General features: G+C 36.2%; 1 protein-coding gene across 9 annotated transcripts in view; it reads right to left on the bottom strand.

Annotated features, from left to right (window-relative positions):
• Positions 1 to 19,134, bottom strand: part of Magi2 (membrane associated guanylate kinase, WW and PDZ domain containing 2) — a 1,289,418-nt gene that overhangs the window by 538,680 nt on the left and 731,604 nt on the right. For all 9 annotated transcript variants that reach the window (XM_047561711.1, XM_047561713.1, XM_047561712.1 and 6 more), the window contains one exon: positions 13,144 to 13,263. In XM_047561711.1, the coding sequence (XP_047417667.1) occupies positions 13,144 to 13,263 (120 nt within the window). The remainder of the gene's footprint in view (positions 1 to 13,143; positions 13,264 to 19,134) is intronic.

Raw genomic sequence — 19,134 nt, 5'->3', positions numbered from 1 at the left:
ATGAAAATGGCATATTTTCTGAACTATAAAGGGATACAATATAACTAAATGATTCAAAAGAAATGAGATAAAGTATCAACTGAAATCATCAGTTCCATTTACACAAACTTCAGGCAAAGGTAAGTACGTAGGATCCATATGCCAAGATTATAGTATACCATTGGAGTTACTGAATAACATGGAAAATGTGGAGAATCAGGGTAAGTTGTCTCCGTTTCTGTGCATATAGCATGCCCACCACACAATCCTTTTTAAACAAAATGTCCATGAGTATGCCTGTTTCTAAGACAGCATCGTCTTTATACAGAACAGAGAAATCATTTTAATGTGCCTCTGTCTTCAACAACAACCATTGCCTTGTGTGTCTATTTGTTAATATTTTTTTCATTGTTTTCATTGTTGTTCTCCGCAACCTTACGAGAAAAAAAAGTATTGCAAGGTAAGATCCAGAATAAGAAATAAGAACAACTGAAGTAGAAAATGCAGCGTACCCTCACAGGGGAATCTTTCTGGAATACAAAAGTAAATAGATAGCAGAAAACCCACACAGGTCTCTCAATTCTCAGAAGAAAGCAAAGGATAAACAAAGCAAGACTCAAGAAAGCAAATAATGCCAGTAAGCTTTTGGAAGAAACAAAACGCTTGAAAGATCAATAAAAAGAAAATCTTCTAAATTGTGAGAGAATGAAAACATATCAGGAGCTAAATATTAAAAAGACAAAAATCTCCCCAAAACCAGATTCCTAAAATGAAAACTACTGCAAAGGCAGGACCTTGAACATGCGTGACACATGCTCACAATGGAGTGATCTATCTTCAGCTTTTGGTGAATACGTTTTGCTTTTAGGATGAGTACACGTCACACACTTGGAGAACTATTCATGGGAATAAACCAAGACAGCCATGTATGCATTATTTCCTTTCCATTTGTGAATACAGGCTGTGAAGAAAGTGGTCAGTAGCTATCAGTCTCAGGAACTCAGGGGATAGATGAGTGTCCCAAAAAGTATGTGTGGGAGGAGAATACTATCATGTTGAGATTTTTAAAATAATAAATAAATAATAATAATAATAATTATTATTATTAGCACAAGGGATTGAACCCAGACATGCTTAACTACTGAGTCACATCCCAGTCCTCTCTCTATTTTGTTTTGAGACAGGGTCTTGCTAAGTTGCTTTTAGGGCCTTACTAAGTTGCTAAGGCTGGCTTTGAACTTCCTGCCCTCCTGCCTCAGCCACTGGGCTTACAGGCTTGTGTCACCATGCCTGTCTTATTGAATTTTAAAATGTGCATTTTATTAATAGATTAATTTTAGCAATTTTTAATGTACCCATATTTTGATGAATCTGTTTAAAATCTATCACATTCATTAGTTGCTTTGCAAATATACCACATATGGGAGTTCTGACTTTAAAAAATGACAAACATTACTAGGAGCAAAGAATATAACGTTTCCAACTTCACTATAATTGGAAACCAACCATCTAATTTGTTTTTCTTAAGTATATTTGTATATGTTTAGAATGTCCTTAAGGACATCAGGTCTATTTGCATTTGTAGATTATAAATTAATTGTTTAGACAGTATAATCAAGTGTTAATTTGGGTTTTTTTTTGACATTTACAAAATATTTTATGGAACAACAGCATAATACACATTCTTCTCAAATGAACATGGAACATTCACCAAGACAGATTGTCATTTTGAGTCATAAAATACACTTAACAAATCAAAAAAATTAATTTTTAGTTATACATGACAGTAGAGTATAATTTGACTTAATTATACAAACATGGAGTACAGCTTACTCTAATTAGGATCCCAGTCTTGTGGTTGTACATGATGTGGAGATTCAGTGTGGTGTATTCATAGATGTACATTAGAAAGTCATTTCAGAGTCATTTCATTGTCTTTTCTATTCCTTTCCCCCTCCCTTCCCTTCATTCCCGCTTTGTCTAATCTACTGAACTTCTATTATTCCCCTTTCCCCTTTGTTGTGTGTTAGCCTCCATGTGTCAGAGGGAACATTTGACCTTTTTTTGTGGGGGAATTGGCTTATCAAATATTAAATTGAATGTAAGTTTGAGTATACATTATAAATTACTTCTAGATAGAAGTTAGTTAAAATATTTTCTACCAAGTGATGCATCCTATTTGCCTGGCATTTTTCAGGGAATTTGGTATTCTCTTTAGTCAATTATTTTGACCTTTTCCCTCCCAAAGTCCAAGCATTTAAATTTCAATCACCTTTGGAAGAAATATTTTTTAAATGTTACCTTTCTGCATGTGACTTGACGTTTTCTCTGCAGCTCAGAGTTACTACTTGGAAAATCAAGAGCTGGGCTATGTTATAATACTCTGTTGTCCCCTGGAAGACTGATAGTGCACTTGCTTTTGACAAATGACCCTGGATGACTCTATTTTCACATTTCCTCTCACATTTATGCACTGCCCCCTGTCCTCTCCCTGTCGGGCTGTCAGTGTCCTGCCTACAGAAGTCACTGTCCTCACACCTCTCTCCCAATCACACACCACTGAACACTCTCTTCATATTTGCTGCTACATTTTACCATGAGAATTTTATAGAATTGAAGGGGGATGTGCAAGCAGGGAAGTACATGAAGTTACCTATGTAGACCTGCTTGAAAGCAGATGTGATAGTACCTGCCCTGTTGCAGTGGGGAACACTTCACCACACATGTAACAACACTTGCTTCATCCCCAGGAAAACCGGACAGTTGGAAGATTTTTCTCTGGATGTTTTACAAAGATAATTTTACTCTCATCCTTAGAGAGCAGGAATAATACAGGAAATATCTAATCCTCCTGGTGGTAATCCCGAGGGACCTGCTGAAGGGTAATCCTGAAGCCCAGCCCAGAGGGAATAGAGCCAGTATCAGATCACGGTGCCAGAGGGTAGGTTTCTCCAACCAAACGCATGGCCCTTTCTGTCCTGTCACTGGACATGAAGGTGGGGGAGAAGAGAAAGGAAACTCGTTGAAAATTCTATGCACAATCATCATGTTCATATCAATTTGTCTCTTGTATATTGTTTAAAACTTTTTGCTTAATAACTCCACATATTAAGTTTTTGGGTTACCATTAGCACTCAAGTTTAAAATATGCATCTTAAGGTTTATCATTTTACAGAATAACTCCTTAATGGAATCAAACTTTCACAAATTAGAAGAAAATTTAAAGCCACCCAAATATAAAAAGAAAAAGGAAAGGGGTACAAGGGAAGTAGAAATCTCATTAGTAGTGAATAAGTAAGAACTGGATAAAATTTTATTTCCTTTTTGTTATTTCTCCCTAAAAATGAAGGAGTAAGAAACAAACTGATATTCCTCTACAGTTTATCAAAAGCCATTCAGAAAATGTTAGTGGGGTACTTATTAAAAATTAAGCATATGTCCATAATAAATATAAAGTCTTTTTGTTTCTTTAGTGACAGAACACACGATCTAGTTCCTTTGTTTTAAAATAAATTTTTGAACTTGCATATCTTCCCACTTATCCAGGACCTTTCTTCCTGGCCCACAGTTTTGGCCTCATTACTTCTATTTTCCATCTCTTCATTGACTTTCTATATTGAAGACAGGGACATCAAGGATGTCTTTGTAATATGTTTGAGAAAAGAACAGAGCATGAGCAAAGACAGAGGCATAAGGAAAGGTAATCACCATTAATTCGTAGGTAGCATAGTCCATGGATATCTGATGAGGTAGGGGGTTGGTTGGGTTTTGTTGACCAAGTCTACCAGGTTTTCACTTTGAATAGTGTAGGGAAAACCAAACTATGAGGAATTCATATAGCAAGTTATAAACTGTATTCTGAATAAAACTTCCTATTTTGTAAGGTACCAAGAGAGAAATCAGAACAGGAGCTTAGAACAGGGACCCACAAAGTTGACCATAAGAAGTAAGACAAAAACAAAATAATTATAGTTATAAGGTTGGCCCAGGACTAGATTCTAAGGCCAAACTAATGCCAGAGTGCCAAACTGCTGGCCTAGAGTATGTTGATTAGGATGTGAAGAGTCTGAAGCAGACTGCATCTCTATGTGGGGGTAAAGGGATTCCCATTGTTGGGTTAGAGGAAGGAACCCATGTGGTGTCCCCTCAAAGTTCATGTGTAAGACAACATAAGAACATTACAAAATGATTAGGTCAAGAGAGGTGTAACCTAATCAATGGCTTAATCCAGTGACACAGATTAACTAGGTGGCAACTATAGAGGGGTAGCGTGTGGCTAGAGGGGGTAGATCACTGGGACATGCTTTTGGGGGACATAATTTGTCCTTGATGAGCTGAGTTCTCTCTGGTTCCCTATTGCCTTGTCTTGAGCTGCCTTCATCCTCCACACCCTTCTGCTATGATGCTCTGCCACACTTTAGGTCCAGAACATGTGGAGTTAACCATTTGCATACTGAGATTTCTGAAACTGTAAGCCCAAATTAAACCTTTCTTCCTCTCTGTTGTCCTTGTCAGGTCTTTTGGTCACAGTGAAGAAAAAGCTGATGAAACCACCAGGAATTAAGTAATTCATCCAGCCTACAATTACTGAGCACTTCCTAGGTGCTATATATCATTCTAGGCATGACAATTAGCAGCAATCTAAACAAACTTTCTAATCTCTTGGAGTTTACATCTAGTGAGGGATCTTCGGAATAAATAAACCTATACCTATAGAATATACTCTCAATTGTAATAAATGTAATAAAGAAAAAAAAGAAGAGGATAGAGAATGACAGCAGGTACATTTTTAGATGAGGTAGTTAGGTAAGATTTGCTGAAGATTTGATTCTTGGATGAATATCTAAAAGTGAGAAAAGACTTATGAGGCTATTTGGGGAAAGAGTGGTCTAGGAAAATGAAATGACAAATTAAAAATCCTAGGTGGGTAAAAATGTGCTTGAGGTGTTTAAAGAACAGGAAGAGGCCAATGCAGCTAATGAAAATAGTCTGAAGGCAGTATAAATTAAACTTTCCATTTTGTTATAATAGGCAACTAATATTTTCACTAGTACCTAAAAATTTATACTTGTAAACTCATTTAAGGATTCTTTCATGAAAATAGTCTCATACAGACACAGCATATTGAGTATTTGTTCCTGATTTTATCTAGTTACTACACAAAGATACAGTCTCCAAAGATACAGATCCAAGAGGACTAATTATTATTTGGGGAAGTACTGACAACTTAAGCGTATTACATTTTAATCTAGTTTATGAACAATTTGCCACAATAGCCAGAACTTCCAAGCTTTTAACAAGAAGCTCTCATATGAGGAGTCTTCTAGGGCATGAATACTTTTAAACACAGACACCAGCACATTTTAAAGAACTTTTTAATTTTACATTTTACAATTCACATTTTAATTTTTAATCAAACCACTCAGCATGTCTGTCTACCCAGGAGCATGATCAGTGGGGGCTTCTAAGTTTCAGATTTTGTCTTTTTGGATGTCCTGTATAAAGTTGCAGTTTACAAAACAGTTCATGACACCATCAACATCTATTATGGGTTTGTTGGAGATTGAGATCAATGGTCTCCATAAATAACATATTTGCTTAGCAACAAGAATTAGGGCACCACTTTTCCATTTCTGAAAACTTTCATTCCACTTGAGAGAAACAGTCCTGGGGTCACAGAGATTCTCATCTTCTCTGCACCTCAGATCGAAAGTGTAGAAGATATAAGGGGAAAAAATGCCTCAGGAGGATTTCTTTTTCATATTTAAAATTTAGATACAAAAATCACTTTTGTGGAATAGAATGTTAGGTTATAGCTTTCAAATCACTGATGTGTGGAACAAGTCTGTGAAAAAGCTTTGACAGCAAAAGAACATTAGGGCACCACTCAGAGTAACTGAGGTGAATAAAACCTCTTCTTAGCAATATCTACGTGTTCACGTCCAAGACTCTACATGCAGAGCCAATGACCATCACAATGATGAGGGTATTTCAGATGAACATGGCTCTCACGCAAAAGACTGCTATAGTCAATGTTATCAGGACTCTTCTGTGCCTCTTGTAAGATGATTAAACTTATTGTCTTTGAGAGTTATGGCATTATCACATCCAGCAAATGGATTATAATACATATTCACAGCTGCAGAATATACACATCAAAATTATGAAATATTATCAGTATTCTTATTCATTTTTCATCCACTCAGAAAACAATGTAAGAATGTTTAAAAATATTCACCCAACAGCAAAGGCAGAAAGGTTCAACTTGTCAAAGCAGAGGACAGAAATATACGTAAAATTTTGGAAGTTTTCTCTTCACACTCAGTGAGGGGTGTGATTTTTTTTTCAAGGTGAATTCTCAATTTGTTTCAAATAAGAATCACTGAAGGTGTACACAGGAATTAGAATTAAAGACATGAACTTGAGGGAAATGAATGAAACTGTGAACACCAGTTTCTTTTTTTATTTTATTAAAATCTTTCTTATTTTTACAGACTGCATTTTGATTCATTATACACAAATGGGATACAACTTTTCATTTCTATAGTTGTACACAATGTATATTCATGCCATTCATATACTCATACATATACATAGGGTAATACTGTCAGTTTTATTCTACTTTCTTTCTGTCCCCCACCACTTCTCACCCCATTTTCCTCTACACCACCCTAAGTTCCTGCATTCTTCTCTTCCCCCTGCCACCCCCTTGTTATATATTGTCATGCACTTATCAGAGAAAACATTTGGCCTTTGGTTTTTTGGGCTTGGCCTATGTCACTTAGCATTATATTCTCCAACTTAATTCATTTACCAGTAAATGTCATAATTTTATTCTTCTTTATGGCCAAGTAATATTCCATTGTGTGTATGTATATATATATATATATATATATATATATACATAAGAAACTGTGACATATATATCCATTTGTCAATTGAAGGGCATCTAGGGCTGGGGAGATAGCTCAGTTGGTAGAGCGCTTGCCTTGCAAGCACAAGGCTCTGGGTTCAAATCCCCAGCACCACAAAAAAAAAAAAAAAAAGAGATAGAAGGGCATCTAGGTTGGTTCCACAATCTAGCTATTATGAATTGAGCTACTAAGAACATTGATGTGACTGCATCACTGTAGTATGCTGATTTTAAGTCCTTTGGGTATAAACTGAGGAGTGGGATAGCTGGGTCAAATGGTGGGTCCATTCCAAGTTTTCTGAGGAATCCCCACACTGCTTTCCAGTGGCTGCACCAATTTGCAACTCCACTAGCAATGTGTGAGTGTGCCTTTTTCCCCATATCCATGTCAACACTTATTATTGCTTGTGCTCTTGATAATAGCCATTCTAATTGGAGTTAGATGAACTCTTAGGGTGGTTTTAATTTGCATTTTTTCTAATTATTAGGGATGATGAGCACTTTTTCATATATTTGTTGATCACCTGTGTGATCTTCTGTGAAATGTCTGCCCATTTCCTTAGCCCATTTATTGATTGGGTTCTAGTTTCTGAACCCTAGGTTTTACCTAACATTCTGGCTTGTTTGACAGAGTGCTACATCCATGAATACCATAAAGTGTAACAGTGTACCCCAAGAAGGTTGTTCCTGTTCATTTCAGCTGTAAACAACTAATAGAATTAATAGTAATCTGGGGACTGTTACATTTTAGGTGACAGAAAAAAATTATTCTCGTTGACTTCAGCCTTTAACAATCATCTACAATTTATATCATAATATTAAGTTAATTATTTCTTGGGTCATTCCTCCCACTCTCTTTTGGGAGAACAAGTATGTAGAAGTAGACATTTACATTACATATTTTAAGAAGACTGGGCTTACAAAAATCCCAAACCCAAAGAGAGTTTTGTCACATTTTAATACATGATGACACTTGCAGTGTTACACAGGAGCAAAGCAGCAGGCAAAAATCACAGTAGCTCTGAACACAAATTGAATCGCTTACCAAAGAAATACAAATAACTAGCATTATAAAATCCCCGAGTGGGGGAAGGGCTCACTGTGTCCCTCTCATCATCAAATAATGAGCTTTATGGGTAACTCTCCAGTGTTCCTAAAATGCTCACTCAAACTCACAGCCTAGAGTCTTCCACAAGAGGAATTATGTGCACCCTACCCACCCACCCATTCCGCCCCAAAAAAAGGAAAAAAAAAAGGAAAAGAATCAAGTATCAAATGGTAACGAGAGAAATAATGTTGCAACCTCGACAGGTAACAACAGCTGGACCATTTTAACCACAAGCTCTACAAAATCTACTGCTCTTTTGCAGGTTATTACTAACATGGTAAATTTCTTCCTTGAAATAGTTTACAAGGGAAAGGGGAAAACAAAATTTTATCTCATTCTGGTCTCCTGGAATGACAAAAATCTTAGCATAAATTTAAACATTGATCAATCCTTTAGGAAATATTGTTTACATTTGAGTGGGTAGAATTTGGACTAACAGAAGAGTGCTTTTTCTCAAGATCATATATGGTGTCAATGATTTTCATTGACTTAGACATCTTTGTATCACCTAATGCTATTTTGATTGAGATTAGAGATTCAGAATTTCAATAATAAATATATCAATGTCATGCTAAAAAAAGTCAATATTGATTTTAGTCAGTAAAATAAAATATATCTGTGTAAAAGTTTTCATCTCTTCTCTCATCTTAGGAATGCTTTATTTTCCTAGAAAAATATTTCTACTTAATACTTACATTTGAATGTGATTCAGAAAGTACGACACTCCTTTTTGCATAGATGTGGGAAAGTTGAATTTTACAGTCCTCTTAACGAATTGTTAAAGAAACTCATTTCTGTGCTAGGCTCAAGACTCTGAACATATTAGGGTCTGTGACTGGGAAAACCGCAGAATTAAGGTGAGGGTGGAGGTCATAGTTGCACTGTATTATGTCAGATGCCCCCAAAACCTGCTGGACTGGATTTGGCTCTTTAAAAAATGGAGAGTGTTTCACAATGGGCTTATGTCCACTTAAATGAAACATTTAATTTTAGGACTGATGATCTTTCCTATAAATAAAAGAATGGCTTTATTTTATTTGAAAGGCACAAAAACTATTGTAGTAGGTGTTAGAATGGAAAGACTGCTGTGGAACATGACTGGATAATCTCAGTATGTGAATTAAGTGAAATCAGTCAAGGCACAGCTCAAGGAACAAAGAGGTAGTTAATGATGACATTCAGAAACAGACAGAGGCAACTGGTCTGACTGATGAGTGCAACCATTAATGTCACATTCCAGACTATTGGAAGAAGTAGCTCAGGCAGGATTCGCTGGTTTAGATCCCTGGACAATTCAGCACTTTGGACAGTTCTTAAAGAATCATTTCCATAGACTGTTAGATCTACTCATTTAATTCCACCTCTTGGTGTCTCACCTATACCTGTCAGTGACCTTAATTCCAGAGGAATGATCTGAATTCATCCAAAAAATTCTGTGGTTTGTGTTTCACACAAAATCTATGGCTTAAATCCTAATATAACATGTATGTAACATGTACTTAAAATATGTCAAGTTCCCTACTGGGTTTTGTTCTATTAATCAATACTAGATTATTAATAGATTTATAAATAATATGATTAATTAACTTAATGCTAATCCTGACTCAATATGCAGAGTTGAGGATGATATCATCCAGGTCATGAAATAGCATTCCTTCCCCAACACCTAATGGTCATCCCTTCCAGCCAAGCTCTCCTGGGAATTTTTTATGTAAGACCATTCAGTAAATTGAGAGAAGGCATTCAGAGTTGGGGGTGGTGGGACATGAAGAAAGGCTTTTAAGCATCAACTAAAATCCTGCCTCAGGCTATGTGGCATAACTGTAGATGGCCGCCTTACAGGCTCCAGACCTAACAGAAGTGCTCTTTTGGAGAAAGATCTTTGACCCAGTTTTCAAGAGGCAATTCACAACAGTCCATTTGATTTCTAATCAATAAATAATGGACAAGTTCCATTTTAGTTTTATCTATTCACCAACTTTAAAACCAGAACCAGTGACAATGAAGCAAATATGTATGCATATGTGAAACACATTAAAAGAACACACTTTTTTCCTTCACAATTACTTTATAGGTGGGCGTTCCTTGTTCTAAAACCAAGAGGTGGGGGGTGAAGAAAAAAAAAAAAAAAAACAAGAGAAATTGGATTTCTTAATGATGCACAGCTAAATTTATCAGATGTTTTCTAGAGGATTTCTTTGATCTTTGTTATTTTTAAAAAGATGAAGTATGTCTCAATATCTCTGGCAAGAAATCACCCAGTTGAGAAAGCACCTATTTATGGGTAAGAAGAAACAGGAGTTATCTCTCTTCCTTCAGCTGCATTAGAGGCCTTGCTATGCTGATTTGTAGATTGGATTTTGGAGGCTCCTTTCAGGCCTAAGGACCCTACATGGTTAACAGAAGGTCTGTAACCTTGATGCTAAGAATAACTCAATTCCCTCTTATTTTCTTGACTGTATTCACAGAATATGAAAGATGGCTTTTTCTAGTCTGGCCAAGAACTCTAAAGAATACAGAAGCAAAGAGGGGAAGGGAGCAATGACCCAAAGAGGGCAAAAGGGAAAACAAATAATATAGAGAAGCAGACTTTATTAAAGAAACCTTATGAGAGACTGATACTGTGAAAGCTTGACAAATATAAAAGCTCTCAGGTCTTTGTTTTCTAGTCAAGGAGCACATTATTATTACCTTATACATTCTGAAAGTACCAACAGCAGAAGGGGCATCTCCTAGGTTTCCTCAAGGGGTAGCTAACAGTAAGTGGTAGCCCTGTCTACAGCTTATGACTAATCCAGTGGAAATGCAGTGACTTTTATTAGAAGGTGCATCTCATTGATTCCTTATCTATAGTTACAAGAAAATCTGCAGATCTTGAGATTTGAGAATGTTCTCTAGGTATCCACCTGGTTGATTATGTGATTTGAGAAAACAGATTTGTATTTATTCATGTACACACTGCGTATTTATAAACAATGGTATTGAAACCCCTGACAATGTCACACACGAAATCAGTCTTACTGTTCAACTGTTCTGTGTCCTCTGGGGTTATAAACACGTTGGAAGCAAACTATACTCTCAGTACAGAAAAGATTCTGAAGAAGAATCAGTCTGGCTGACAAAACTTGGTTATGTTTGAATAGTTTTTGGATATTTCCCTCAAAAATTAATTGGATCCTAAAATGTAGTATGAACTACATTTAGAAATACTGGTATTAAATTTCAAGATATTGACTATAAGAACAATGAAAACTTAACACGAACATCTGGTTTAACTTTTTTCATCTTTAGTACAATTAGTGTAAGCAGTCTTTATTTTTATAAACAAAAAGAAAAGCCATATTGCTACTCTTGAAATGATTGTATATGTTATATCATTGGTTCTTCACTACATAAAAATGATATTTAAATAAGGTAATTAAATACATTACCATTAGCATAAATGCAAACTAATGACTGTCACTAAATGTCACAAAGTCCATAGGAATATATTCTATAAAACTTAAGGTTTATTTACTTTGAATTATTTGACATAATCATTTTCTATGATTTGTACTGATAGCATAAGGTGGCTGTCTATTATCAAGGAAGTTTATTTAAAATGTTTTCAACCAATTTCTACTACATTTCATTCTTGACAATATGAAGAAAATACTGATCTAATGCATTAAATAATTCCCTAAATATTTGTGCCTTTTTCCTGGAAATGTGGCAGTAAGTAGCCAAATGGTATCAGCCTCAATTGCCTGAGGAATGCTAAGTAATGGAAGAAAATTGAATACTTTTAACAACCTCAAAATACAGAGTTCTTGAATAACTATAGCCATTGAACCATGTAACCAAGAAAGTGAAGGAAGAAGAAGTGGACTACATTGTTAACATGGCAAACTCAGTTTACCTGATGAAGGTTGGTGGAGTTCAGATGCAGAGAGGGTTAATAAGCAGTCACATATATGAGTTTTGTTCCTCCTATCACTATTAATTGCAATTCATTAAAACTAGATTCATCTTTGGACTTGGTATATGTACAAATACTCTACATGTATAGTAACCATGAAGTAGGAACGAAAGGTATTATTTTCTTTTTTAGTTATTTAAAAATTACTCAACCTTAAAGAAGAATGGAATTATGACATTTGCTGGTAAATGGATGGAGCTGGAGAATATCATGCTAAGTGAAATAAGTCAATCCCTCTGATATGCAGATGCTAATTCACAAAAAGGGGGAACAGACTAGGAAAGAATAGAGTTACTTTAGTTTAGGTAGAGGGGAGTGAAGAGGGGAGGGGAGGGGGTCTTGGGGCAGGAAGGATAGTAGAATGAATCAGACCTTATTACCCTATGTATATATATGACTGCATGACTGCTGTGATTCTACATCAAGTATAACCAGAAAAATGAAAAATTATACTCCATTTATGTATGATGAATCAAAGTGCATAAGTGCATTCTACTGTCATATATAACTAATTAGAACAAATAAAAATAATAGTTAACTAATGAAAAAAATTCTAAGGCACAGCACAGATACATAGTTTCATTAGACATAAACTAGATGCCTGTACAACAACAAACATGGTCCTGTGAAGCCAGGTTTGGAGCTGAGGCAGATTCTGGCTCATTTATGGTGGTACTCTTTCCACTAAAAAGTACGTCTCAAGTTCACGGTTCTGATTTCAATTCTTCATATTTGACTCAGGTACCAAAGGAGAATTGCTATTGCATAAGTCTGAAATTCATCTACGGATCATATTTTCCTACCCTGTCATTGTGCTTGGAACGCAAGTAAAGGCCCGTGTTGTGGAGTAACTCGAGAAAGCCAGGTAGACACAGAGCCCTGCCCTCCTTTAAATGCCACCTAGAGTTAAAAACATTTTTTTTGTTTGTTTGTTTCCTGAAACATCACACATCAGCTCCACGAGATGATCACAAGAATCTTCAGTGGATGTATACCCACATATTTCTCTCTGCATCTTAAAGTAGAATCCAGATGTATTTCAACTTTTTCTAAAATTATCTTGTTGAAGTGCCCAAACCAAAAGGAACAGCACGTTGGTAACCTGGTGCCCTGACATGCTTTAATCAAATGGACAAAAAAATGTGCTGCAACAATGAATAGGTTTTGCAGGGCAGTAATGCTTACCTTCATAAGTCCCACTTTCTAGGAGAGCACCGCTTTTCTCCAATTCCATAAAATCTTCAACGGTGATGAAAATGTAGTCCACCCCAGGGACCTCACCCTCCTTATGTGGCCTTGTGGTGCCTGAATAAGGAAAATTAAAAACAAAAGAAAGCCTCTAAGTGGTCTGTTGCTGAACTTTTGAAATACCACCATACTTCTGAATATTCAATAACACTTGTTTGTACATCCTGTTAGTTGGCAGTTTGTGTTTGTCCTTCTGTTTGGCAACAGAAAATAGCAGGGGGTAAAGATGAAAGTAAACATACAAAGCATTTTTCTTCATCAAGCCTTTATACAGAGTTCATTGCCATGGAATGTAGCTGCATAGAATTTTTTCAGAGAAAACTGCAGACCATTGTGCCCTTTTTGAAGAGGTGGTTTGAATAGTGGCCCAGGAGTTTGCAAGCTCAGGAATTTACATATTTCACTCCCATGAATGGACCTCTATTGTTCTACAGATTGCTGTGCTATGACATAAAATACAATGGAAAATACATCTCAGTAAAATGTCAGTTTATATTTTCATGAGCTGCTTTCTTTTGGGGGGACTATTTGCTAATTTTATACCTAAAATAACTTATATTGGTTTGAAGGATCAAAAAAATCTTGACTATTACTTAAAATTTGATAATTGAAACTGAGCAATAATGAAAATTGCATTAGTGATTATAACTATAATAATATTTTTCTTTTTGTTGTTTCTATTTAGTTATGCATGACAGCAGAAAGCATTTTGATTCATTGTACACAAATGGAGTACAACTTTTCGTGTCTCTGGTTGTACATGATGTAGAGTCACACCATTTGTGCAATCACACATATACATAGGGTAATGATGTCTGTCTTATTCCACCATCTTTTCCACCCCCTGCTCCTTCCCCTCCCCTCATTTCCCTCTGCATAATCCAAAGTTCCTCCATTCTTCCTTTACCCCACCCTTGTTAATGTATTAGCATCCACTTATTGGAGAAAACATTTGACCTTTGGTTTTTTGGGATTGGCTTATCTTGCTTATTGGGATTATAATTTCTAATTTAACAGGAAAACTTTCTTTGATTCCATTTGGCTTTCTTTTATTGTTACACTATAGTTCTACATAATAGTGAAATTTATTGTAGCACACATGCACATAATTTGGTCAATTTAATTACCCAGTAGCCACCCCTTCTCTCTTTTCCTCCCTCCCCCATCCCATCTTTTCCTTTACTACTCTCCATTCTATTTTCATGAGATTCCTTTTTTTTTTTTTCTTTTTTTCCTCTCTTACCTTCGTGTATGAGAAAATACACAACCCTTGCCTTTCTGATTCTGGCTTATTTCATTTAAAATGTGTTCTCCAGATCCATCCTTTTTTCTGCAAATGACATAATTTCATTCTTCTCTGAGTGTATAAAATTCTATTGTGTGTGTACACATATATATATGTATGTGTGCGTGTATATGTATGTATATATGTGTGTGTGTATATGTATATGTATATACATATGCCAGATTTTCTTCATTTATTCATCTGTTGAAAGACACCTAGGCTGGTTCCATAACTTGGTTATTGTGAGTTGTGCTGGGGCTATGCATGAATCACTACAGTATGCTGATTTGTAACTCTTTAGGGTAAATATCAAGAAACAGTAGAGCTGAGTCATATGGTGGATACATCCCTAGTCTTTTGAGGAACCTCCTTACTGATTTCCATAGTGGCTATACTAATTTACATTCTCAACAGTATTTAAGTGTTTGTTCCTTTCCCCCTACATCCTTAGCACTTATTATTATTTGTATTCTTGATGATTGCCGTTCTAACCAGAGTGAGATGGAATCTCAGTACCATCTTTCTAATACCTGCTTTACATGGCCTTCATTTCTTCCTTCATTATGCCTAATTCTGACTGAATTTTGAGGTGACACCTTCCCAGGGTTTACTACCTGCTGCCGCTGCCTCTGCTTCCTACATCCCTTACACAGGAAAGGAAGGTACTGAGGACCAATATAACAAGACCAAAGGTTGCTCAGTCTGTGGCTAGTCCAGCTTTCTCGGAGAGCATGGCTTTCCTGCCCTTCTATCCAGCTGATGAGGCAGAAGCAGAAATAGAGAGATGTTAAAGGCTGACCATGTCCTAAGCTTTTTCCTTTCTTTTTCTCTGCTAACTACCTAGGGAATTTTGTAAGGGCAGATTGGAATTTACATAATGCATACATGCAAATAAGTAGGCAGAAATATACAGAGGGCAAATATAGAAGCAAGGTGGCACATGGGCAGGCTTCCTCATGTTTCAATCTTTTCCATATTGTCTCTACGCTAAACAAAAAGTATTTTAAATCCCTACATATTATTTTTATTCTCTGAATTTGAAATCTTGATCAACTAGGTCATGAAAATAACCAGTTAGTTCTCTTTTTGATCTATTAGGATCAAATCTAAACTGCAGATGAGAGGCATAAACTGTTGTCAGGATGTACGAGGTAGTAGGAAAATTGATTTTGGAGAAAAAATAATTCCTATTAAAAAAAACATTTTAAAAAATTTGAAGGCATTATTTTCTAAAATTAAGTTTTACAATCCTTCTTTGGGGGTTGCAAAACAATTTTTTTCTATAATCATGTTTAATGTCTTTCCCCTGAATTTGTTATTGTATTTAGTTTAACTGAGCTGCATTCTGCAGTATTTCCTACTGCTTTTATGCTCTAAAATACAAACCTCCCACACTCAGTATGCATAATTTTGTCAAATTAATGTTTCTATGAGAACCTTAACTTTCAATATCCTGACTTTTATGTGCTTAACCCTTGTGAATTAGAAGGGCATTAACATGGTTTTTGGCAATCAATTTGTTTTTCTGTTTATTTAGAATACACTCTAATCATTAAGAAAAATCATATAACAGAGATTTAATTTTCCCTACTAATTCATCTGCATGTTTCAGAAGTTACATGCTTTGATTAATTGACTGCTTGCAGTATGGTAATGCATTTCCAGCACCACATGCTTGAGGGCAATTTCCAGGGTAGCCAACTTATCCAGAGCAATTCACCTGAACCAAGTACTAGTGAGCATGTTATGGCTGCAACTCTGCTTGGTTCAGTAAGTGGTTCTCCATCTCTGCCTTGCACCTCAGGCCTCTATGACTGATTTGCTGCCTGTGTGATGTGTCAGTGTCACCTGTCACTATTGCCTGCCTGATGCTGGCTGCTTACCTCACTGACACTTGAAAAAGTTCTCCACAATTTCAAATGCTGCAACCCTGACTTTGACATCTCTTCTCCTCTTTTCTTTTTCTATGACTTCCGATTCCTTCATCTCTTCTCCCTCCCTGTGTTTCCCAAACCTGGTTTGATTTGCCACTCTAGCTACTCAGTGACTGGGAACAACCTAGAACCTCCTCCTTCCTTTAGTTTACCATCACCATTTCTCCACTTGTAATAAGCCCCCATGTTCATTCATAGACTGCATTTTCTAGAGACACTTATAAATTGATACTGACAGAAGACTCTGCAAATTCAGGCTATTTAAGGTCAGTTTTACTAATGCACTTGGAATCCTTTTATATATGTCTTCATGGTTCCCTGTTACATTCCAACCACTTTCTAATGTTCATTTGCTTTTTCTGTAGGAAACTTGAGCTCCTTCTTTTCTTGGTTAAAGAAATCAAATTCCCTGAAGTATCCCAACTTCTGCTTACCTTACCTGAATTATCCTGAGTTTCCTTTTTCCTTCAAAATTAACCCTTGCTGAGACAAATCCCTTCTCCTTTGCTTCCTTTCAAAGTTTAGGGTTGCTTTTTTTTTTTTTTTTTGTCAGTGTCTTTTTTTTTTTTTAATTTCATTTGTTCTAATTAGTTGTACACAACAGTGGAATGCATTTATACATTTTGATAGATCATACATAAATGGAGTGTAATCTCTCATTTTTCTGATTATACATATTACAGGAAGGGTTGCTTTCTCCTACATCAAAGTTACAGACATGAGATTTTTTTCTTAGTTTCAAACAATTCTGTAAGAATTTGTTATTTTTTTTATAAAGGTAGACCTTCATCGCTGCCTCTGCTCCCCACCCTGCCACACACAAAACCTTTCTTTTACCCAGGAGACAACATGCTCAACGCTTAGCGGAGTCTTTTGTTTTACCTCCATCTCTTTAGTACATTTAGGATGCCTCTTAATATTTTACTTTAGTCACTACTTCTTGATTTGCCAGTGAAGAAAAATGAGAATTTAATCTATATTTCCCAGTTCTACCCCTTCACAGACACCACTTCCTCCTCCTTTCCTTTTCCCATTCTTGCAATTGAAGAATCTTGTGCTTGGGGAACCACTTAATGTTTACCTTAGTAAGGACACGTACGTGTGTTCCCCACTGACTACTTTTACTTTCTGGTGTAACTTTTTGATTAGTCTACATTTAATATTTTCATTTCTAATTTTCCATACATGAATCATTAATTCAATTAATGAACTCTCTCCTTGTTAGAGACCAAAATATACAAATGTATCTAGTCTTTTATCAAGTTTATCCTGCTGAATAAAACTCTCCAGAGGTCTTCCAAGCTGCTCCAGTCTGGATTGTGTCAGCCTGCCCCTCGACTGTAATCCTGGGACAAGCCATTGTTGTCAGCAGGAGATTCTCTCTGTTTCTCTACCTTAGACCATAGCTTCTCTTTCCCAGATCCCATGCCTACTTTGGGGGTCTATGCCCTCATGTTGGCAGAGTACATCTGTCAGAAGCTTCCTGTCAAAGGTAGCATAGCAGCTACATTGCTTGGAGATTTTGCCTGTCTGAAAATGTCCTATTCCATCCTTACATGTGGTGATCTGACAGTATTTCAGGAAAACGTCATGAAAATATATTTCTCCATTATGTTCCTCTGTTAATCCCATCTGCATGTTAGTCATGCCAGCTTGAACTTTTCCCTCACAGTCACTTTTGAGTCTTCCCTCACTCATTTATTCCATCTCCAAATATTTGGCAAATTCTATGTCTGTAACTCCAAGATGCCATCCTTCCCATCTGCACTACCTCTGATGCAAGACTTCCATCCTGGGTCAGAAGATGATAGTTGCCTCAACAGTTTTATCTGTCTCTCAGATTATCTCTGCCCTTCCCAATTAGCCCAGATAAAGCACAAGGTTGGCCACAGATGCTTGCTGTTTACTCAATCTCTTATCAAGAAGGTGGGTTGAAAAGACAGGGAGAGGGGCTAAAAAGAGTCAGAGAAAGTTCAGATCCTATTATGCACAGTAAGAGACAACTCTCATGGGATGCCAAGCTTCTTCACATGGACTTGCCTTGATGGAACATGTAAGAGAATATAATTCAAGAATTTTCTGCTGAAAAAATGCCTTCCTTTCTGGAATGGCAGATGTCATTCTGCTTTTTCTTCAACCTAAAATTTCCATCATTAGAACTATTTTTTGGTTCAAATAAAAGAGAAACTATCTTTAAATTGTATGCTCTAGTATATAAGAATCTGACCTGTGGAATCAAACTGTCTGTATTTGTTGGGGCTCTCTCACTTGATTTCGGTATTATCTGGTATAACGTTCACCTCTATAAACTCTAGTTTTCTTATCCGTAAAATGAGAATAAAAAAGCCCAAAAGATACGTAAAATAATGTCAGACACACAGAGAACTCAACAAGAATTTTATGATAAGTACTGCTGCTTAGAACTATCATGGATACTTTTTCCCTCCTACATTCTTGTTACAAAGAATAAATTGAGCATTTGCTATGTGCCAAGAACTGTTCTGGATATTTGGGATTTATCTTTTAATAGCACAGAATAGGATCCCCAGTCTTATGTAACTCATACTTTAACAGGGAGAGGCAGAGAATAAACAAAAGACACAATTTAAAAAGTAAGTTATCTAATATGCTCCAAAGGGTTAAAATCCATTGGTGACCATAAGTCAGGTCATTCCTACCTATGCACAATTTATCAAGTCAATTACTGTA

This window comes from Sciurus carolinensis, chromosome 8, assembly GCF_902686445.1.
Source record: "Sciurus carolinensis chromosome 8, mSciCar1.2, whole genome shotgun sequence".
NCBI lineage: Eukaryota > Metazoa > Chordata > Mammalia > Rodentia > Sciuridae > Sciurus > Sciurus carolinensis.
Note: the sequence above shows the minus strand (reverse complement) of the source record. Positions and strands in the feature narration are given on the sequence as shown.